This window comes from Protopterus annectens, chromosome 8.part0, assembly GCF_019279795.1.
Source record: "Protopterus annectens isolate FY-2018-M chromosome 8.part0, PAN1.0, whole genome shotgun sequence".
NCBI classification, from domain to species: domain Eukaryota; kingdom Metazoa; phylum Chordata; order Ceratodontiformes; family Protopteridae; genus Protopterus; species Protopterus annectens.
Window position 1 is genome coordinate 1,534,012,032 of NC_056741.1, and position 23,684 is coordinate 1,534,035,715.

The window sequence follows — 23,684 nt, forward strand, 5'->3', positions numbered from 1 at the left end:
TTAACAAGTTCATAAGGGTCTTCTTCATAATGACGAAAAAGCAAACTCTCGAATGCTCATGAGCGAATAATCAGAAACTCGAAATTGGTATTTTGGGATCGCAGTACAGTGAAGATCGGAATATTTGCCCTTTCCTCACTGTAGTGCGATCTCGGAGTAGGAATATATATTTAGCGGGGGTGCATCCCCCCACAATACAAATTTCGAGTTTCTGATTATTCGCTCATGTGAGCGTTCGAGACTTGCGTTTTCATTGTTCTGACATAGACCCGTTCATAATTCTAAGCAAAGTGTTTATTTAAAGTAAATTACAAATGCTGAGGCAGGACAGGAAGGCAAAATAACCATCTTTGAGTAAAGGGATTCTACAGGTTCAAGAAACATAATGTCATTTGATTTCTATTTATTTTTATTTATTAAATAAAATTTGTTAACTTCTGTACTGATTACTTATTAAAATGTGTTGGTTTACAATTTAGATTAACTGTGTCTGTGCTTAACTAATGAAGGTCTCCACTTCATATTCTGTTGTCTTGCAAATTAGTTGATTGTAAAGTGATTTAGATTCAGATTATGTACAATGCAAAGCATATTATTTGGGGAACATTATGTTAGGTTTATAGGTTCAGAGGTTCATACCAGGCTATCTGCCCTAGGGCATTTATAAGCCTAGCCAGAGTGTGTTTGGCTTTCTTCACCCATTTTAAAATAATTTTGCTATGCCCTTTTTCGAGGTTAGTATACTGTGCCTCTGTCTAACAGTGACACAGAAGTGATACCGGGGGTAAACCTACGCTCTCCCATCCACTCATCAAGATTCCTCTTGAAGAGAGTCAATGAGGGACTCTGCCTAACCTGGACTGGGATTTTATTTCAGAGTGAAGGGAGCCTCTGGGTTATGAATCTGTCCCTCCAGCATGTCCTATTTATTTCAGTGCTGAGGTTCAAGTCTCTCGAGCCAGTGGCTCGATGGGATTTGGATTTTCTGAGGTGCAGCATGTCCATTAATTCCGGGTTGGACATGGCTTTATACGTCAGGCACAGATCGCCTCTGAGCAGGCAGTATGCCACTGAGTAGAGCTGGAGTTTCTTTAACTGGGCAGCATATGGCATCTGTTTCAGCCCTTTGATCCTCTTGGTGAGGTACTTTTGGGGTCTTTCCAGTTGCTGCAGGTGGCTGGTAAGGTACATCCCAAAAGGGGCATTGTACTCAATTATGGGCCTGATGAGGGATGAGTAAAGAGGCACGATGACCTCCCCTGATCTAGATGTGAATCCCTTCATGATTAGGTGGGCTATATAAAATGTTTTTCTAACCACTTTGGCCACGTGGTTGTCAGGTCCCTAATTACTTCCTCTGTACTTAATGGATTACCACCTACGTGGTAATTTGTGGGCACTTTGTATTTGCCAAAGGGGATGACTATACACTTTTTGGCGTTTAGCTTGAGGCCATGGCTCTGGCACCAGTTGTCTGTTTCTATGAGGCCCTTTTGGAGGATGCTTGTGTCGGCTGGAGTGTCAATTATGGTGCCCAGTTTGCAGTCATCTGCAAACTTGGTCAGCCACAGTCCTTCCGTGTTGGCCTGTACCTCCGAGAAATATATACCGAACAAGAGAGGTCCCAGGACTGAGCCTTGTGGGACGCCACTTGTAACTGGTTTGGAGTCTGACATGGCTCCAGCAATTCTAACCATGTGGGTTCTGTCCTTGAGCCAGTTTGCAACCAATCTAGTGACATAGGGGTTTATATTTAAGCTAGTGAGCTTATCTATAATGCCCAAGTGGGGTATTGTATCGAAGGCTTTTGCGAGGTCCTGGTAGGCTGTGTGGACCACCTTCCCCTCATCAATGGCCTTAGTGACTGTTTCAAAGAAATCAACCAGGTTTAAGAGGCAGGATCTGCCCTTAACAAAGCCAAACTGGGTAGGATCCAGTGTCTGTAGGTCCCCAATATCTTTATTTATGAGGTCCATGATGATCCTTTCCATAACTTTGCAGACCAAGCTAGTCAGGCTTATGGGGTGATAGTTTCCAGGATCCGTTGAGGCACCACCTTTGTGGGGAGAGACCACTGTTGCTGTACGCCACTCTTTGGGTACATATCCTGTAGTAAGGCTGAGATTGAACAGTAGTTTTATGTTTGGGTTTAGCTCTTCTTGGAGTTCATGTAGGACACAGCCCGGGACACCGTCTGGTCCCATTGATGCTGTGTTTTTTGCTTTGGAGAGGGTAGCTCTTACCTGAGCATCTGAGATGTCAGGGGGGCAGCACTCTGCTGGGATAGATATTTGCTCTTTTGGTTGGGGGGGGGAGAAGTTTGCGCTGAACCTGTCAGCTAGGATGTTGGCAATGTCTGTGGGTTTGATGTATTTTTTGTCATTTTGGACTAATTCTGAGCATATCTGGGAATTCCCACCCAGGCTTCTAACATAACTAAAGAAAGCCTTGTGATTATCCTTAGTGTCCTGTGCAATTTTTCTCTCAAAGCTGGCCTTAAGACGATTTTATGAGTGCCCATAGTTTTTTGCTAATACTGATCAGAGATGCCTTCCCTTTTTGGGATTTTGCTCTATCATGTAGTAGCTTCCTCCTTCTATTGTATAGTTTGTTTATGGCTGGGGTCCACCAGACAAGACGTCTGCCTTTGGAGGATTGGGACTTGGTTTTATTTGGGATTGCATGATCCATGCATTCCTGAAGGTGTTCATAGAATGCGTTTATAAAGGATTCTGCGGTCTGGCCCGTATTTTCCACAGGCCTGGGGGCTTTGAAGGATTCCACCTCGGTTTTGAGGAATGTGAAATTTGCATTACAGAAGTTTTTCACTGTTTTTTTTAGGGCAGGGGGTGGAGTCAAGATGTGAAAATCCAGTGAGATTAGTTTATGGTCTGATCTTACCAATGAGGGATACATTTCTGGTCTGGAGCATAGAGTCCCCATGTTGGTGATGATCAGGTCCAGTATGTTTTCCCCTCTTGTGGGAGTGGTAACAAGTTGTTCCATAGCATTTGAGTTTATAAATTCTAGGAACCTTTGGGCTAGGGTGTTGGAGCTAGAGTAATGCTCCCAGTCTATGTTTGGGTAGTTGAAGTCGCCCAATATAATGGTGTTTGGAGAGACCTTCATATTTTCCAGTGTTCTCAGGAAGGCCGAGTGGGGTTCCTGGGTTTGGGAGGGTGGTCTGTAGCAGGCTATAAACTGGAAGGCAGTTTTACCCACTGTTAGTTGCACATGGATAATCTCTGATGCTTCATGCTGTGCCACTAACTGGAGGTGTGGGTATCTTTGACGAATATTGATACTCCCCCTCCTTTTGTGGTTCGGTCCAAGTTTTGGGGCCGAAAAGCATGGTATGAGGTATAACCTGGTAGTGCTGGGGTGCTCTCGGGAGCCTTGAACCAGGTTTCTGTTACTGCACAGATATCGATGTTCTCCATGCTAAGGAGACTTTCGAGTGCGTGCATCTTGAGGTTTAGACTTCTGGCGTTGAGTAGCATTACTCTTAGTTTCTTATCCCTTGTGATACCTATGGAGGTGGGTTTGTCTTTTGAGCCTTGCCTAAAAAAGGCACTATTGGGGTAGCAAGAGCCTTTGCCAATATCCGAAAGCCCAGGGGTGACAGGTGCAAGCCGTCCCTAGTGAAGCATCGTGGCTTGTCGAGCATGTCATCCCAGGCTGACAGGCATTGGATCCCCTTTGAATGACACCACTACTTAAGCCAATTGTTGAAATTGATCATCTTGTCTTCATATTGTGGCATCATTCTTGGTGAGGGTAAGATGCTACTCAAGGTCAGGTTCATACCGGCCTGGGCTACATGCTCAGAGAGCTCCTCTATGTCTCTTTTCATATAGTCCAGGAAGGTATGTCTCAGGTCATTCACACCAGCATGGACAATGACTGAGTCATATTTGTACTTGCCTTGGAGTGACCTGAATGCTTGTGTTATATGGCGGATCCTAGCGCCTGACAGGCAGCTCACCGTGACCTTCTCCTTGTTCAGCCTGGTGAGCGGGACGTCAGTGTGCCTGACGATAGAGTCACCTATTACAAGTGTATCAGGTGTGTTGTTTAGCCTTAAGGGCTGTGACTGTTCAGCACACTGGCTTTGTGAGCTATGTGTTGTACGTGTTTTGTTTTGGGGTAGCAGTTGCTTGGATGTCTGCTTTGGAGATCTCTGCTGCTTAGGCAGATTTTTATTTAGAGCCTCCGAGTATGTTTTTGTGTGTTTATGTGTTTGGTTTGCTGTCATGGTAGGTCTATGTGAGACTGGAATTGTAGTGAGTGTGGTTTCCTTCTCCTCCTGACTGGTTACGCCAGTACTGAGTTGAGAGAGCTTAGCCTCCAGTATGGCTATATGGTTGCATCTCTCACATGTATTGGAATTTGTTGGGAGGAGGAGAGGGTTGTCTGTGTACATGAGGCAGTTGTAACATTGCCTCAAGATTCCCAGATTCACCAGCTGGACCGGAGAGGAGATTGACAACCGACCTTTGGACATGCTAGAATAGTATTGGGAATTTTTTATAATTGAAAAAAAAAAGGGCTAATGGGGAACAAGGTACTCAAGGGAGTTTGTGAGGGTGTAGTGCTTTTAATTTTTTAGTGCTGACTTATATAATTGCTTTAGTGGGCAAGTGCCAGATAACTTAAATGCAATGTGTTACAGGCAACTTAAATGCAAAAATGACAAACAGTAACTTTCTTTCAAGTGAAACAAGGAATAAGTACAGTATGCAATGCAGATATCACTAGGGATCTGCAGAAGTGCTGAAAAGCCGCATTTTAGGTGGAATTAGCGTTTCAGGGAAATAACAAGCATACAAACAAAGCTAGATTCAGCAGGCCTGGATCTAGTCTATGCTACAGCAAACAAGGTGTACCAATTTCAGTAAGAAACAGTTCAAATATGCAGGCACTATAAGCCTTTAACCAGACATTCCCAGCTCAGAAGGGCAGAGTCCAGCCTCTCCTCCCAGAAGAGTGCAGACCACGAACCTTCTTAATGTAAAATAACTGGCCTGAAGCACAAGTGCTTAAACCAGAACTAATATACTTTTAGAATAACAGACACTGAGCCCTAAATCAGCAGTTCCCAACTTAGAAGGATGTAAGCTACCTGTTCTGCCACCACAGTGCAGGCCACAAACCTTCCTAATGTAAAACAACTGATCTGAAGCCCAAGTGCTTAATCCAAAAGACTTGGAATGATAGCTACACTTTAACCAAGTTACTACCAAGCAGTAATAAATACAATTGAATACTTTAAAGAATGCCTGGATTAGTGCTCAAGTTATACAAACAAATCTAGATTCAGCAGGCCTGGATCTATTCTATGCTACAGCAAACAAGGTGTACCAATTTCAGTAAGAAGCAGTTCAAATATGCAGGCACTATAAGCCTTTAACCAGAAATTCCCAGCTCAGAAGGGCAGAGTCCAGCCTCTCCTCACACAAGAGTGCAGACCACGAACCCTTCTAATGTAAAATAACTGGCCTGAAGCCCAAGTGCTTAAACCAGAATTAATACACTTTTAGAATAACAGACACTGAGCCCTCAATCAGCAGTTCCCAATTTAGAAGGATGTAAGCTACCTGTTCTGCCACCACAGTGCAGACCACAAACCATCTTAATGCAAGACAACTGGTCTGAAGCCCAAGTGCTTAAACTAAAAGGCTTAGAATGAGATACACCAAGCAGTAATAAATACAATTGAGTACTTTTAAGATGACGCAAAAGCAAAATAAAGTAGGAAGAAACACAAATGCAGTAAAAGCAGATACAATTTTTTTTTTTTTTGCTTTCTCTTTTAACTCTTGAAGTGAACTAGGCCTAATGTTTGCTTTATTTTGAAGTGGGTGGTTTAAGTTAAGAAACAACATTATGATATCTGTAGGTTTATATGTACATTGTGGCATAGTAGTGCCTAGGGAACATATTAAGCACTATGCCTTTAAGGCTAAGAGGCAGGCAAATAAGTGTAAAATAGGAAGGTAATGGGAATCAGGTGAAGGAACAGTTATTTTTGGCCAATATTAATTTTAAGATTTAAGACTCCAGATTCAAGGCCTCTACATTGGAGATGATCTGCAAGTGTGAGAAAAGCTGTACCTTAAACTTGAAGGAGAAGCAGGAGTGTTGTTCCTTGCTGAGATGTTAATGGCTTTAGGTGAAAAAGGAGTGCTGGAAGGAAAAGACTGAGCAGTATGAATACAGAGTATCTATAAGTCAGCACTGACAGAATAAAAAAAAACATTGTGTAGTATGTGTGATGTTAGGTGGTGTTTTTTCTGAGTGCCTTTGGGTTTGCTGAGCCATAGCTTTGACAACAGATGGTCTAGGTGACCTTTGTTGTTTAGGAAGATTACTTTTAAGTGCGATATTATATGATAGTCGATTTTTGTGTTGTGTGCTTTGTGAGCTGGGTGTTGTTAGTTGCTTTTGGCAACGTGATGTGCACTTGCTTGAAAGAGTTTAGCCAACAGTGTCATTGTGTAAGTACACCTCTTGCATACTGTGTCTGTATCTTTAAGGACAAAGTGGTCTTGGGTAAAATAAGGCAATTACTACAGTGTCTCAAGATGTCCATATTTACTATGGAGGCTACAGAAAAGTTAGGAAATTACATATGCATGTTCCAGTCCTTTAATTGGTGAGCTAAAAGGGGATGGTGTTTTGGGGTTAGAAGGCTTTTAAGGGTGCTTTGTTGATGCGGACTAATAAGGGTGCTTTACTGGGGCAAATTGCACTAAACAGTACTAAATTCTACGCACTTTAATGATTGCACAGTACTGAATTCTATAAAACAGGTTTCGCCACTCAATGCCAAACTAGCTGCTCTAAGCTTGTCAGCGCACAAGGTTTTTGCTCTGTTTATTGCTCTACAGGGTACAGTTTTATGGCGCATTCTGTAGGTTAAATATGCTTTCTAGGTGTTTGCTTCTGTACAGGGCACTGCTAAAAATGGCTTAGAAGTGAGCAGCAATGTGAAAACATGCTGAATTTATAGCAGCACGGAAAAAAACAGATAACTTACTAATGAGCCCTATTGTCAATAAACTACTACACAATGAGCCCTTTTGTATATTTCTCAACTCATATAGATAGACTAGGCAAACACCTCCTACCACAAGATGCATAAACCCAGTCCTCCTAATATAAACATACAGCAGAAGAGTCCCACAAGTGTAATGCTACCACAAACCAGTTACTGAACCCTCCTGAAAAATTGTCCATACACTGTGGCATAGCCTTCTTATTTGGTGCCCTTCACCTTTAGGGTTAATAAGAACTTCTGATTTTGTTTTGTTTTTCTTTTCTCCTGCTCTCCGACCTAATTTCTAACCATCAAACTTACTACCAGCTGGCTACACTATATGACCATTCATTGCCTGCAGTGTAAGAGCCCACATGTTTTTTCTTCCCATCAGAGTGAAGACTTGAGTGGTATCATCACCGGTGGTGGGGATCAAGGGATTTTTTATTTTTAAGTCCATCACAACCTAGAGAAGAGTGTTATGCAGCTGTGGAGAGTGTTTGGCCATAGTGTGAGCATTGGAAAAGCTGCAGCCCTATCTTTATGGGAGAAAATTTACTGTACTCACAGATTATAACCCTCTAACATGGCTTAATAGGGTCAGTAAGCAGAATGTCAAGTTACTGAGATGGGGTCTAGGATTGCAAGCATATGATATGACTATACACCATTGCAGTGGGGTTAATAATGCCAATGCAGATGGATTGCCCCGGAGAGAAGTGAGTTAATATTCCCAGGTAGACCCATTTTTCTCAAGCATCGTTTTTTAAAAACTGTGCTTGAGTCATAAGGGGAGAGGATGTGAAGAAATTGAAAACATTGTCATCTGTGTTAGCATGTCTGGCAGGAGATTTGTGCATATTCTCAGATTAACATGTATTGTATGCTAGCATGCCTAATTGTGAAAATGTAAATATGTTTTAAAATGTTGAGTATTTTCCTGTTTAAACAGAATGTTTGTAGAATCTGTCACTGCTTTGATACATTTCTAACTGAGCATTGTTTAAGAGGGACATTCTACAGTACAAGCTGTGGAAAGTCAGCTGGGCAGTAAGCGATGTCATTAGAATGTTCTTGGTTGCTAAGAGATTATTTAAACAGTTGATTGACAGAAAAATAATTTTTTAAACAGCTGACAGTTATATTTTGAAATTAGACAGATGAGACTGCAGTCTGTCAAGTACTGAGCAGTCAGTGGACACCAAGAAAAGATAACTCACCAAAAAAAACTATAAGCTTGCCTTGGCCTTGCTATTATATCTTAGAGCAGATCAGGGACAGTATTTCTTTGTTAGATCAGGAAAGCTTAGTTATTAAGAAAGATTTTTTCTAGAATAACGGACTCCTATCCTACAGTTTGATTTTACATTTCTAGTGATTGAATTCTAGTGTTTATTGAGTGTTACTGATTTACAGTCTTGTGATCATTTTTATTATTATTAAATGTCTTTCATTACTTTATATTGTGGCTGAAAAACAGTGTTTTTCTTTAGAAATTGGACTGCGCTTCTACTCGTTTGATACTCCCCACGTCACCTTGAAGGCCTGGCTGTTCTGGTCATAGCTATCATTTATTTTGATAATTAATTTTCATAATTGGACAACGCTTTAGAAGGACATGAAGACACTCTGATTGGTTGCAGTGCTACTGTATTATTTTGGGAAAGAGACACAGCTGGAAATCTGTGTCAGGCTTTCCCAGAAGTGTTAGGATGTGTGAAATTTAAATTTACTTTGAGTGTGAGTGTATCAGAGGTCTTAAACTAGGACACTTTGCTCTGAAGTGTGTAATAAGAAAATACATTTGGAAGGACAGAGGTATATAGTCTAGTCCCAGAAAAACAGAGTGTGTTCCTTTTGTGGTCTTAGGGGAAGATTGTGAAATACTACTTCTATTTAAGTGACAGTTTCATATTGGAGTTAGTAGTGAGGACTGAATCTCTTTGGATACTGACCCAGGATAGTAAGGGACATCATTTAATTGGCTAGACCTCACACCCCCTTGCTTCATCATCATCGTCCTGTCCCTCTTTGAATTGTAGCTTTCTGCTTGTGTTATGTATAAGAGCCTTAACTGTATATCTCTGAAATATCCCTTCAAATCAGGTAATCCTAAATTTCCTTGTTCTGTTGGGAGGATCAACTGACCCATTTGAATCCTGGCCTCTACCACTCCCAAATAAAATCTTTCAACTCTTTATTAATTTATGTCCACAGCTTCTACTCTGGTTGATAAAAATATGTCTGATCTGTGTATAAAATTAAAGAGACTAAAAACATTTTTACTGCTTTTATCTTGCTATCCATATCCATAGGCAAGAGCTTCCAGTTTCTTAGTTTTTGCATTACCTTTTATCTAGTATCTTCCCACATATCCTTAGCTACCATAACCAAATCCTTTTTAAACTATATTCCTAAATATTTCATTTTATCGTGTCCCCATAAATATGGGTATTGCTGGACCAATACTTGCGTGGGTACATAGTTTATACCCATAGCCTTCCTTTTATCTTCATTAATTTTATATGCCAAAAAAACTGAGACTGTCTCAGAATATTCCAGAACACTGAGCTGTCCTTTTCTGTTTCCATCAGGTACAAAACAATATCATCTGCAAATAATACCAATCTTGAGCACTGACCCAATTATGTCCTTGTATTTCTGAGTCCCTTACTTTCTTTGCCAGTGGTTCCAAATACAAAGCAAGTAACAAGGGGGAAAGAGGACACCCCTGCCTGGTGCTTCTGTTTAAACACAACTTATCAAAGAAGAATCCTCCCACTTCCCTCATATATCTACTACAAGATTTTCTTCTGAATGTTTCTGGACAAGACCCCCTTCATAATCCCAGTTTCACTTTGTTTTGTACCTCCCTTTTACAAAAAGTAGGCAAGAAAATTCTCAAATAGTCATGTCTCTTAGACCATGTAAACAATGCTTATTTTGCAAAAAACATACAAAAATGACAGAAAATATCACTTTCTCTTAGACAAAAATATTATTTGTAGTTCTCATTTCATATCACCACATTATTAATATCAATCCTGCACATTTATCAGCTTGAAAAACAAGAAAAATATAAATTTTATGAAACCAATGGCAAAACTAGGACATCCAAATGGTTGCTTAAAACTACTGGTTGTACCTTGCAATAAATGACCACTTCCTTGTAATCATATAAAGAATTATAGAACATTTCTTAGACTAATATATCAAGGCACTCAGATACAAGCTGCACACAGCTGGCCATTCCAGCTGTAAAGATACATACGTAACTTTATCTTCTTTTTATGTAGAGTTATGTAGATTAGAGCACATATTGCTAAAAGAGTCATAAGCCCAGTGACAACAACAACAAAAAAACTTCTGCATTAAGGAGACATAAAGAGGAATGTGTTTCTTCTGATGTAAGAAGAGGTCAATAAGGTAGCAGTACAAGTCATTACTGTACTCAGCACACTGAGAAGCTGTTCACCACAGAACTCACACTAGAAATTGCATATAATGCAAAATGTAAATCAAATAACTATAATAGCTTAAAACAGACAATATTCTGAAGATAGTCTTGAAAATACTCAGAGGTTAAGGTATTAAATATGTCATTGCATCTTAATAAGGTATCTTCATGCATATTTTAGTCTTAAGTTTCCATGATTTAACTGGAGTTATAGTCTTCCATTTTTGTAAAAAACATAACTATTTTGTGAGTGTGTGTGTGTGTGTGTGTGTGTGTGTGTGTGTGTGTGTGTGTGTGTGTGAGAGAGAGATATCTCAGCACAACTGCGTGTGTGTTTCTAAATTGCCTATGTATTTGGAACACAGTATTTTATTTCCTTCCCTCAAGTACTCCATAACTTTTCATCTGTTTGGTATCCATTTAGCAGTTCAAGGGTAACACTTTATGCAGAAAAGCAAAGATAGTTGCTGATATACATATGTGTGTGTGTGGGGGGGGGGTTGCCTGTACATATGTGAGTTTGTGGTGTGTGTGTCTGTCTAAATAAAACAGAGGATAAACTGAATTATCCAAGAATAGAAAAGAATGGAATGAGCAGTAAAGATTGGATGGAGGACAGGTGGATGAAATACACAGGACTTTTTTAACAGTGGTTTACTCAGGAAACTTTGGGATATCAGTTGAAATGGGCTCTGTGGGACATGGAGGGACATTCATTTGGCAATATGGAAGCTTAAAATGGTAGACAGATGTGAGAAACACCAGATTAGCACTGCAGAGGATGAGGAAGTAGCAGGAGGACTAAACAAGATATGTTGGGAAAGGTAAGAAAGAAGAACACAAATGGGCAGGAGAACATGGGTAGAGATTGTCAGCAGAGTGCAGATCAGTGAGTTGACAAGTAAGGTAAGGGAAGAAAGGTTGAAAGCATCCAGGATAGATATACCAAGGTAAAGGAAGCCAAGGCTGACATGTAAACAGCAGAGATACATGAATGACAAGGAAGAAGAAGAAACATAGCTGACTAAGAAGGAGTCAATCCTGTAGGGAATGTTGGAAGGGAGTCAGTAAGAATGGATGCAGCCAGAAGAGGAGGCAGGATCCAAAGTCAACAACACATTGCTTAGGACTTATAGTAGGGACAAAGATTAGGTTCAACACAAGGAGAGAGGTAGCCAGTACAAATGACAAGGAGGAGGATGGGGTGCTTCATCCAGGGGGATGGAATTGCACATAAGAGTAGTAGTAACATGGGGCTTGAAGTACAGGAGATGAGAGTTATGACATGGACAGAAAAGAGGGGTTTGGTGAGTGTAGACTCAATCACCTAGGTGATTAAGAGTCATGGCAAGGGACACAGGAGAGGGGAGGCTACAGTGAATCTGAATTTAGTCTTCGTGTTAGTAATATAACAGAAACGGGGACCAGTGTGGTCATTAAGAGGGAAGGATGCATGTTGGGGCATGTAGTCACTAATGATCTATCAGAAAAAGCAGAACCAGGCAGGTGGCATAGAGATGTGAAGACAAGTGAGTGGAAACAGCTTTCGTAGAAGAGCTTCCAGTCTTGGCAGCCAGCACAATGATGAAGGAGAGGATTAAGGAGTATAACATCTGGCTTCATACAAGAGAGTAGGCCTTGGTAATGGTACGAGGATGGCAAGAAACCTAGAAAATAGATAAACTCTGTGTCAGGAACAAGCTTTATATTGACAAAAAAGAGACAATATAAGAGTTGAGACAGGAAGGTATGTCTAAATAATTGTACCTTTAATTTAATACGGAAGGGGCAGAAGATGAAAGTGGATGGAGAAAATACTAGAGAAAAAAAAGAATAAATAGGAATATGGCTTGGAAGTATTACTTCACTGTGCAAGAAGTTCAGGTAGACTGTAAGCAGTGATTCAGAAGGGGGTGGGCATTGCTGGTACCACAGAAGCAGGATTCAGTTACAACAAAGGGTATGACACAAAGGAGCAACTTCAGCAATGGTGACCGTGGAAATAATGGGGAAGCAGTAGCAGTCTGCATGGAGGACAGCATTGAATTTGAGGTCAGAGAGAAAAAGGAATGCTGCTCCATGTAAGTTACATAGTATGAGGGGTTAAAACCTGTGTTTAGCATCATGACAGTTAAAACAAAGGAAGTTAGAAATGCTGCTGATCAGTACAGAGTGCAGACTCTGAGGCACATGAAGAGTGAAGGACAAGAGACTATGAAATGGAATAATGGAGGTGGGATAGGAAGAAGATACATCACTCCATAGGCCTCAGAGGCCTCCAAAGCAAAGATCCAATGCACACATTTTTACCAGGCAAATACAGTCCACAAGTCACACTTACTGCATCTCCCAATGCAAGTACTGTAATGAGGGGTCACCAAAATGGCACACCAAAGCCCCTTAGGCAATCTGAATTGGTCACTACACAATGAAATGTTCTAGCCACATGTGATTCCATAGTAAGACACAGAGATGTGCCACTCATTAGGCTGTGAGAATAAAGGCTGACAGTGAGTGCCTCTCATGTGCTAGGACATGTCAGGTTATTTGGCCATTGATGATCCTTCACCGCAGGTACAAATATGACATGGACAGTGCCATTTTAGAAAATGCAGTTTACTCAAATTGCAAACCTAGTTAAATCTAATCAGGTCAGAATTAAAATACTGCTGCAAGCCTCAGTAGTAAATTGCTCCATCCAAAACCATTCCTATCCCTGGAAAATATAGACTTCTGTATTATCACTAAAACTTGATTCCAGAGCAGTTGATCCACACTCCCTAGCTGGTTTCAATGCCTACTATTTGTTAAGACCCAATGCTAAGGGCACCTCTTTTGCTGGTGATGGTGTGCTCATATTCCTCAGAAATTCTTTCACATTCACGTCTACATATATGGCAAGACAATGACCTTGAACCCCTCTTTATTATTGTAACTATAAGAACACTTATCCCATCCTAGCTAACTACAGAATACCATCTATAACACCTACAACCCATGAAGCTTACCTAAACAAGCAGAAGTCACTCATCACTGAAGCAAATACTGTTATCCTTAGGGACATCAACTATCTGTCCATAAACTGGAAGACCAGAGCTACTACAAATAAGCATGTACAGCATTTCTTACACTTCATCAATATAAGCTCTAGACTGGATAGTGCACGTCCTACAAATGGTTCAAATTTATTGTCCCTGGCCCTCACAAATATAGCCATGTCATGCTCCTGCCTGAAGTTGCCTCATCAGTGTTGAATTCTGACCACCTTTCAGCGATTGACACCATTACGACCTAATCTAAAATTTCCACAAACTCAAGTATCATCAGGGATTTCTGAAAGTCAAACCTTCTAAATCTATTTGATAGCCTGATGCAGTTTAAAAGTACCCCCTACCCTCAAGGATGCAATAGCCAACACCACTGCATTTGTAGAGTTTCTTCCCTCACCTCACTGGCTGCATCAAGATTATGGTTTCATTATAGCAATACCTCTCAACCTCCTAGCACAAGAAATCTGGACCAAAAATAGGAATATATATATAAACTTAGAAAGTTGCTGGAATAAAACATTTCATGTTGCCATGCATTTCCTGAAGGATATGAAGTCTGAATCTCAGATGACTGTCATTATTTAGTGAATTCAATCCTCACTGATTTGCCAGAGCACACAGATTTTATGAGGAACAAACCAAAAATATGAGGCAAAAATCTGGACAGTCTGTGAACAAGTTGAGAGGTATAAGTACATGCCAAATTCAGAGACAATCTCCTGTACTGCAACCATAGTATAAACAATCTGTATAACAAAATAAATAAAAGCACTTCACCTGTAGAAATAAACTGAAAACTCCATGCTTTAAGAGTGAACGTGGTAGCAAAATCAAATCTACTAAGACCAAATATGAAGTTAAAATTGCCATATTTGCCAAGAACAATCATAAATCCTTCAGCATGACAGGAACTTAAGAAACAATACCTAGAACTGCACAGAGATTACCAGTAAGAATAATACACATTTAACCCAAGAAGTCATGTCCAACATACTTACAGAAAGCTAGTTCAAATGTCTACCCCATCCCCTTAGCTTTCCCCAATGTAAAATGACACACACACTCCCCCAAAATCACTGCTGAACAAGTCATATTTACTCTTTGTGACTAAGCACAATGTGCCAAGGGTGCTATCTTGTCAGTATGAAGCATTGTTCTCACAGACTCTCTTCTGAAGCTGCACAATTTCAACATCAGCCTCACAGCTAATTTAATGCCAAAGGCATGAAAAATAGATCTGGTTGTTCTCCATCACAAAAGAAGTCCCACCATTGAGCCTAGCAACTACAGACCAATAAGACTCATCCACTTTCTCTATAGTGCAATGGAACGCATCATTATAGAACCTATAAATGTTGATATTGGCAGCTTGCTATCCTGGTTTCTAAAATGAATATTCTGCCTGCTAAGCACAGATGATGCATTTGAAAAAGTTACTAAAGTATTGGATAAGGAAAAATTGGTGCACACAGTGTGCCTTGGCCTGAACAAGTATGTCATATTTAGGCATGATTGACAAACTAATCATTCTAAATCTAGCCTCCTATATAACCTCAGCGGTAGCAAACAGGGTCATAACCATAATCCAGCAAATCAAAGTTGCAGGTATGCTGTCCTCTAAAAGGCCTTTTACAAGTGGGGCCTCCCAAGACTTGGTATCGGGTGCTTCTGTGGGGGTATTTAATATATGAAGTTAAGGTGAATGCCAAGGGTCTTTGTCTGACTGAGTATGCAGATGACTGCAAACATGGGACCATTATCTACTATCTGGAAGACACTAAGATCCTACAAGAAGGGCTAAAACATACACACAAACAGTGCCAAGACCATGGTCTAAAACTAAATGCCAAAAAACTCAGTATAATTTCATTTGGTTAGCATAACATTCCAAAATACCTACAGTGTTAATGAGCATTGCCCTACTCAAAACAGACACTGTTTTTAGGCACATAGGCACTTCTGTAGACAACAAACTCCCCTTTAACCATGTATCTACCATTTTTAGAAAATCCTTCTACCTAGCCTGGCTGATCATGAGGAGGATATCTTATAATTCCAAAGATATCATCCCCCTATACTACTGACTTATCAGGCCTTATGCCCCCTTCTGTATGCACTTAACCAAACACGTGACCCAACTTAAGAAACTTCAATGTTTTGTCACTAAGAATATCAAGAGTATGAGGTCCTTGAAATAGGAAGAATGACTTACAGCCCTAGTTCTCTTTTTTGTTTCACACAGACTCTTGAGAGGTGACCTCCTTAGTATACAGGAACTCAACCAACCTTTTCTTTTGTATCCATAAAATTTGTAACACCATGAGCATCCATATAAGCAACCTAGAACTCCATTGAAGCATAAACAGAACCTGCTGATGAGGCAGGTATATTTTCCCAGAAAGTTATTTAATCTGGAAAATCTTCCCTTCATTTTAAACAGAGTGGCTCCCTAACTACCTTCAAACACAGACTAATTAAATGGATGCATTACCATATCTACACCCCAGCTTTGCAAATAGTGGAGATTTCAGTTGCTAAGCTACAAATGATCAACTGCCTAATAATAGCATATAAAAGTATGAGCATATAAAAGAGATTTAAATCTGTCAGAGTCAGAGTTATAGATTCCAAACTGCAGGGTTAATACTTAACCGTTGCTGATAAAAGATAAAAAATAAAATAATGATTCTAAGGGATAATGCTGGAAACAACTCCCTAGCTGTACAGTTCTATCAAACTTAGATTATAGGATGGCAGCTAAAATAGCTACCAACACAGCTAATGCAACCTATCTCAGAAAAAGGCAAGATGAACAGTTATCTACTCCTAAACAATTCTGAAAATAATTGAAACAACAGCTGACATTATAGATGCCACAAACTCAGCTACTGTCCAGTATAGCAGTGATAACATAAACATTGCCTAAAGCTAAAGACACTTCCTTCTTACAACCAATGAAAATTCCATTGGCAGCTTTGCTACTCAGCCCTAGCACAATAGCAAACAAATGAAGAAAGTACTTCATTGCTATACCTACTTGCAATATAGTGCAATACCTCTCAACCTATTTGTGAAATAATTCAAGACAAAGCCAAAAATAATGGAGTAATGGAAGGAGAAATGTACAAAATCATAGATAGATTTGAAATATTGTTGTTATAAATATAGAAATTGCTAGAACAACATGTTTTGCATTAGCATGCATTTTCTGAAGAATATGAAGTCTGAAACACAAGTGTATCATTATTTTATGATTTAAGTCTGTGATGCCCCTGCACTGGCCCAGTAATCAAGGAGCCTCAACCCTCACTACTAGCAACAATGAGGGACGTACACATTGGGAGGATGACAAGTACACACACAGTAAAGTACAATTTCCCTTAAGAGCACACAGAGATCACAGTCAGTCTGGGGCTGTTTTTTCCCTCTCTATCCAGATCCCCAATAAAACTACCCACTGGCACAGCTATAGGGTGAAGATCTCAGCTGAGTAGTCAAGCCAAACCCTCCAGCACCCTCTCTCTGTTCAACTAGTGCTTATTGTCCCTGCCCAAGTAACTGACACACACTTTGAGATTTGAGATTTGATTTATATACAAACACACACACACTCCTGGGAAAGGCTGGCACAGGTTTACTAGCTATGTCCCCTTCTGTCCAGACTAAAAGGTAGTTATCCCTGCCACCAACCAGCTGTTTATCAGCTACTATAAGGCCCTTCCTCCTGTGTGATGCTACTATTATCCAAATTGTAAATGTGACCAAGGTCAAGGCTATTTAGGAGTGGCCTATACAGTATCACCAGATACATATGCAAGTACTCTTGTTGTTGTTGTTTTTCTTTCAGCTTTTCCCAGTTAGGGGTCGCCACAGCAGAACTCCAGTCCACTAATGATTGGCAGTCGATTTTTATAGTGCCAAGGTGCCAGCCTGATGCCCAACCTTCAACGAAGGCACGCCCATTCACGCATGTCTTTTGAATGCCACTCAACCTCAGGGAGGACATGCATATGCAAGTACTCTGAGAGCTTAAATATCTCTAAACAAAAATATATTTAATATATTTAATAATAAATAAAAGAACAAGACAATATTCAATAACTCAGCACAGTGACTACAGAGTCCAGAATCACAGGAAATATTTTAAAACAACATTGCAGGGCAGTCTCACATAAATACAGAAAACATCTAAACTAATCTTTACTATATTCCTATCTATATCTAAGAGAAATCACTTTTCCCTATTTACTTACTATTAGCAAGAAGTGCTGATGAGTGGGACGTTTCTATGTCCAAAGACAAATACAACATGCACAGACTCTTTCGGTTTGTCACAGAGTCCTGAAAAGTTTACCAGAAAAACATACATTTTATGAAGAACAGAAAAATGTGAAGAAAAATATTTCCCAGCAGTTTACTTTAACAAGTTACACACAATGATACCAATGCATTGTTAAATGAGTTAGATATTAACTTTTGTGCTAAGAGTCGCTAACTACACCCAGCAATCTTAAGAGTGGCAGCGTCTTGCATTACAAAACCAACCACTCATATTTACAATCTCTACTAATCATCGAGAAAGGTACCAACTCTCTTTGAACTCTGTCATGCCACCACTGTGTAAGGCTTCTGCCCCAAAAGAGTGTTAAGATTACAGACCTCTTTCATATTCATAAACTTTAACTAAAACGTTTGAAAATATGTAAATAAGCCTTCTGTTTCAAGAGCAGCATAGATTCTATTATACTTTTGGCACCATGACTGTTTTATATACTGTGACTAACAATATCTTCTGTAATATGAATGATGGTCTTATTATGGGGAGCCATTTGTTTTCATGACAAGGGCTTTTGAAACTATGAATCATCCACTGTTAACTTAAAGTTAGCAAGCTTAATTTTGGAGCTAACATTTTAAATTGGATTAAAAGCTACCTGGAAAATAGAACTCTCTAAGTTTAAGGCAACAATTCTATCTAAGATGGGGCACCCTTAATACTGGAGAACCACAAAGGCAAGTATTGGGCTGCCTTTTCTTTTCACTCTTTATTAATAATTTAACACACAGTGACTCACTCTGTCTTCATGTGTGCAGATAATCTAGTGTTTACTGACCATAGCAAAGCCACAACACACCTTCAACACAAACTGCAGGTGATTTATACTAATCTGTGCAAATGAACACATAATAACAGGCTGTTGTGTTGTACATGCTATACACTTCATTTGTAAATCTAAATAGTAATTTTTATAGATCAACACTATTTCTTTATATTTCATGTATGAAACTACACTGTAAATTGCATGCATCAATGTTTATCTTGCTACTACCCCTCTGAGGCCTTGGAGATGGCTTAAAACACTCAAATGACCAGCCCACTTAATTATCAAATATCAATCAATCAAAAATAAGAGTATCAGACTGTAGAAGTAAAACCCATGACAAAAAGAGCATGGAAATGATTTGGAGGTTCTGATCATACTGGTCCATTCAGAAGCAGACTGAGAGGACAGTGCCAACTGCAACCACAATATTGTTGTCAATCCTTAGGGGATAGACTAAAGAACCAAAGATGTAAAAGGTCCAGCTATATAGGCCCCTAGACCTGCTTCATCATGAGTACTTTGTGTAACTCTAGAGAGTATACAAGGAGAAAGGCATAAGGCTTCCAGAGTGAACTGAGAAGAAAAACCACAGGAACAAATTGCGGGGTGGAGAGGAGAGGGTTTGAATAGATTATCAGGGATAATAAGAGGTATGACAACATCACAAAATTACACAGGAGCATGATGGACAGATGCTAAAGGGGCAAAATAATGGTAGGAAGAGAGGGAGGAGTCAAAAGTGGGGTTCAGCAGATTGCAGGGTTAGAAACTCACTCAATATATAAAAGTACTTCTTCAAGGAGAAGGCTGTGGACAAATAGTATGGACTTCCAGAATGGGTGGTGGAAAGGATATTCTTAGAGACATTCAAGAACATGTACTAAAGGTGGAGGAAGGATGAAAGGAAGGAAATGATAGATAGGATGTAATTAGTTAAACACATTTAAAGGGCAGACTAGATAATCTAATTGTGTTTTTTTGCTATTAAGCAAATGTATTGTAAAGTGAATCTTTCCCCTCACACATGACATATTTGGCTGTTCCTACTTGTCATATCATTGTCTGGAAAGTTCCAGATTATGGTTTCCATTTCCACCACACAACATGGCTAATTTACAATAAATGTCTCTTTCCCAAGGGGTCAGGATATTTCATGTTTGGACAGTGTTGGATTACTAATTAAATGTTGCTACATTTTATACTGGTGTCTCCACAGATTTTGAAGACATATAAAGATATACAGGCAGATATGATATTAGCATAGTATTTCTTCTTTGTTAGGCACTAATACACTATTAGTCACACTGGTGGTATATTAACTCTAAAAGGCAGAATCCCAGTTCCCAAGGCAGATGAACTGTCTTGTGTCACTCCATTGACTTTACTAATACATGAAGGTATTGATGGAAAAAGTTGTCATCATAGTCACATATAAAGTCATTTTGTCACACTGGAAATTAAGTTATTGTTTGCATAAGCCTACAGGACAGAAATGAAAACTGTGTGCTCCAAGCAATTTTTTAGTATTTAGTTTTCCATGCTAAGAACTTCAGGATAAGAAACTCAGGAAATTCTCAACTGCTGGTTCCCCCAAAGGATACAGAAGCACTTCTAGTCCAGGAAGTAGACCAGAAAGAAGGGACGAGGATATGTACCAAAAACAGCCTAACAGGATTTCACAAGTTTCCCTCAAAGGAATATCAGGTTACAAAGAAGCTTAGTGTTTCTACCCTCAATAAAAAGGAGTGACCACAGTCAAAAAAGCCGAGAGAGAGAGAGAGAGAGAGGAAGAGAGAGGGGGGAGCTAAGGATACTAAATGTTGATGAACACTTAAAGAGATGCCACCTAGAACTGATAATAAGATTGTTGGACATACAATGCCAAAAGGTGAATGAGAAATTGAAACATGGGGGAGGGTGTTTAATGGTATTCCTCTCAAATCTGTAAAAGGAAATTTAAGTCCCCCTTTGTTAAATGAGTTTTGTTAGTTAACTAATCTTCTCTAGCAATTTAAAGAATGAATAGGATGGAGGGAGTACTTCCTAATAATAGGAGAGGCACTGCAAGACAGAAAGCAGCATTCAATGTAGATGGACTAAGAGGCAAGATACAATAAAATACTGGGAGCAGGTATCACTAGGAGACAGGTTAATGACTTGGGAAATAGATATCGCTAGGAAATAGGTTAATGAATTGGGATGCAAGTACTGCTAGGAAACAGGTCAATGACTTGGGAAGCAGGTATCGGTAGGAGACAGGGTAATGACTTCAGAAGAGACAGAAGAAGAATGTAGTTTGCCAGATGCTCTAGAATAGAAATACCAGGGACTGAAGGTAAAATAGGAGAACATGAAAAAATATAGGATAGGGAAGAAAGAGCAACCAGAAGTTATAAGATAAACAAAATAAGATTAGAAGGGGGAAATGGAGATGCATAGTATTAATACATTAAACATTTCATACACAAATTACTAGGAAGAGTAGTAAAAAGGGGAATGAAAATTGGTAAGACAAGCTAGAGGCAAAGAGAAAGGAAGTGGGAACAAATAACACAATTGCTAATGGCCAGAAGGTTTACAGATTTTTCTTGATAGCATCTGCATATTTTTATATACCACTTAAAAGAGCCACAGAAAGGTACTGGAGAAGTGACACCGATGTGAGGGGGACATTATAAATTATTTTCTGGGAGTTTAGGAGGTTAGATTTTATAGTACCAGACAGGGTGAGGGTAAGCAAAAAAAAGTTTTTACTTGGATATAGTGAACAAATACCAGAAGAGAATAAGAGGTCATTAGGGGAAAAATGGGGAAAAAAAGACACATATCAATAGAATGAAGTCAGGGGATATTCCTAAAGTAGATGAAGTGTGAAGATCAATATATTTCCTGGCACAAAGAGAAAAAAAGAGCTGTATAAAGAGGAGTGGGGGTGGTATTAAGTGAAGTGGTTGCAAAAAGAGCAAAGTGAGCAGAGATCAGGTAAGGAAGAGAACTAAAAGGAGAATATAAAGGTGAAGAAAAGAAAAGGGCAGTTATCTGGAAAACAGGTTGGTCAGGAATAAATAAAAAACAAACAGAGAAACAAAAAATGAAAAGCAGAAAGAAGAAGACAGCTAAAATAAAAGCACTGCTTCAGTCTGTGTGGGAGGAGATACGGGATGGATAATTTAAGTGTATATTTTGATTGCATATAGTTTAATTTTTTTATATATATGCAACAGGAGAATTCTGTATTGAGAAATGCATGTCCCAGTAAAAGCAACTGGAAGTGTGATAAGTAACATAAGGAGTAAAGTGTTATAAATATGGAAGTGTGCATAGAGCATAACAATGATGTTGTTAAATGAGCTGGAAGCAATTATTAAGTGTACCAGGCAAGTGGATTGTAAAAAAAAAAAAAAAAAAAAACATTTTGTATGAAGTTACTAATGAATAAACATTGTTTCTGGATTAAAAAAAAAGAAAACCCATGAGACGTGTGTACGCTCTTTGAAAACTCCTTGTACTTTTTTTATTGTATAGCTCATTTGTTGCTAAGGTCGTGTGTTACTGTTTAGCGAGAATATGACCAGAATGTTTCTGACCTCACCAGTCAAAAGGAGACTTCCGTCAGTTAAGGCTTTAGAATCTGATTGCGGCAGATTCGCTGAAGAACAAAGCCCTTCTCATGCCTATTTGGAGAAGGAATACAGAATGTTGGGAAAAAATTATCCTCTGACTGGACATTTTGTGCATTGCCAATCAATGTTATGCTGTCATATGTTATCAGAAGTGAAGGGGTTAGCAATTTGAAATGAACTCAGTACATTACTTCTTGAAGCATGTATCAATATCAGTCAGAGCGAGGTAAGAGACACACATCCCCTTTACAGAATCGTGTGTGAGACAAGTGTATGTAAAGTGATGTCCGAAAAACAAAACAAAACAAAAAACACAAAACAAAATGGGAGCTTTAAAAAGAGCACGCAGTTTGGCAGCCACATTCATGTAAGTAAAATATAACAAAACATTGTTTGAAAGAATTGATGTTTACTAACATGCATGCAAAAGTAGATGAGATACTATAATACCTACTTTTGGCTGGTCTGCATCCACAGTAATTTGTATAGATTCTTGCATGATCATTTTCAAGGATTCCCTTAAACTTTCTGAGTCAGGACCTGGAACAGTGGTTGTCACTTTGGTTATTCAAGACATTTGATTCCATGCAGTTCTGATAGTTATCCTTCTGCCTTCTTACATGATAACCCCCTACTTTGATGTAAAACATTATCTTACCATAATCTTGTGGCAGACCCCGTCACTCCTTCACTCTGATTAGATGCCCTGGAAATGCTGTAGCAGTCAAAAGCTGCAGATGGAAATTGGTTTCAGTAATAAATTAAGCAGCATACTGCTGTTTTACCAAGTTTCTTCTTAGTAGACAAAGCACTCGTGATTTCTCAAGAAAATATGTCTACATTAATTGGCAAAGTGCTTAGCACTTGTGTTGTTTTGTTTTTGAGTTTTTAATTCCTTCCCTGCTGGGCAGTACTGTTTACTCTTTGTGTAGAAATTTTTAAGACGTGGGAAAGAAGCTGTGCTCTTTCTCTGAGAAGGGAATGGAATCAAAAACTGCTGAACTGCCCCCTCCCCCCCAAATCCACTTAAATCTGAATCAGCTGACTGTGGCAAGCAATCTGCTGGAAGATATGAAGGCCTATTTCAGGGAAATAATATAGTATCGTTACTACAAGTTAAAGACCACATCAACAAAAGCCTTCCTATTTGAAATATCTACTGGACACAAAATGACGAATATATTACCAGGAAAGGTGTTAATAGTGAATACAAGGTGTATAAGGCAAAAGAAAAAAAACAACTCAGAACGTCACATAAAAAGACAAGCTTATTTCCACGTATTAATAAGGCTCCAAGTATAATTTTCTTTTTCATGTAAGCAGTGTTTAGCTTATTTCATTCTAAATAATGTGTAACGGTTTTATAGCAATGTACATACTCATTACAATCTTTACTTTCACATCGATACA

At 39.2% G+C, this 23,684-nt stretch overlaps 1 protein-coding gene across 6 annotated transcripts in view; it reads right to left on the minus strand.

Moving 5' to 3' along the window:
- LOC122809540 (membrane frizzled-related protein) overlaps positions 1-23,247 on the minus strand; it is a 438,477-nt gene extending 415,230 nt beyond the window's left edge. Inside the window, exons 1-2 of one of the 6 annotated variants that reach the window (XM_044081115.1) lie at positions 22,933-23,245; positions 22,729-22,814 (exon numbers count right to left, since the gene is read on the minus strand). In XM_044081115.1, the coding sequence (XP_043937050.1) occupies positions 22,729-22,779 (51 nt within the window). In that variant the 5' untranslated portion in view covers positions 22,780-22,814; positions 22,933-23,245. Of the gene's footprint in view, positions 1-22,728 lie in introns of all 6 variants that reach the window. The other 5 variants (XM_044081119.1, XM_044081117.1, XM_044081118.1 and 2 more) reach the window with 5 other exon arrangements.
- Positions 23,248-23,684: the final 437 nt, after the last annotated feature.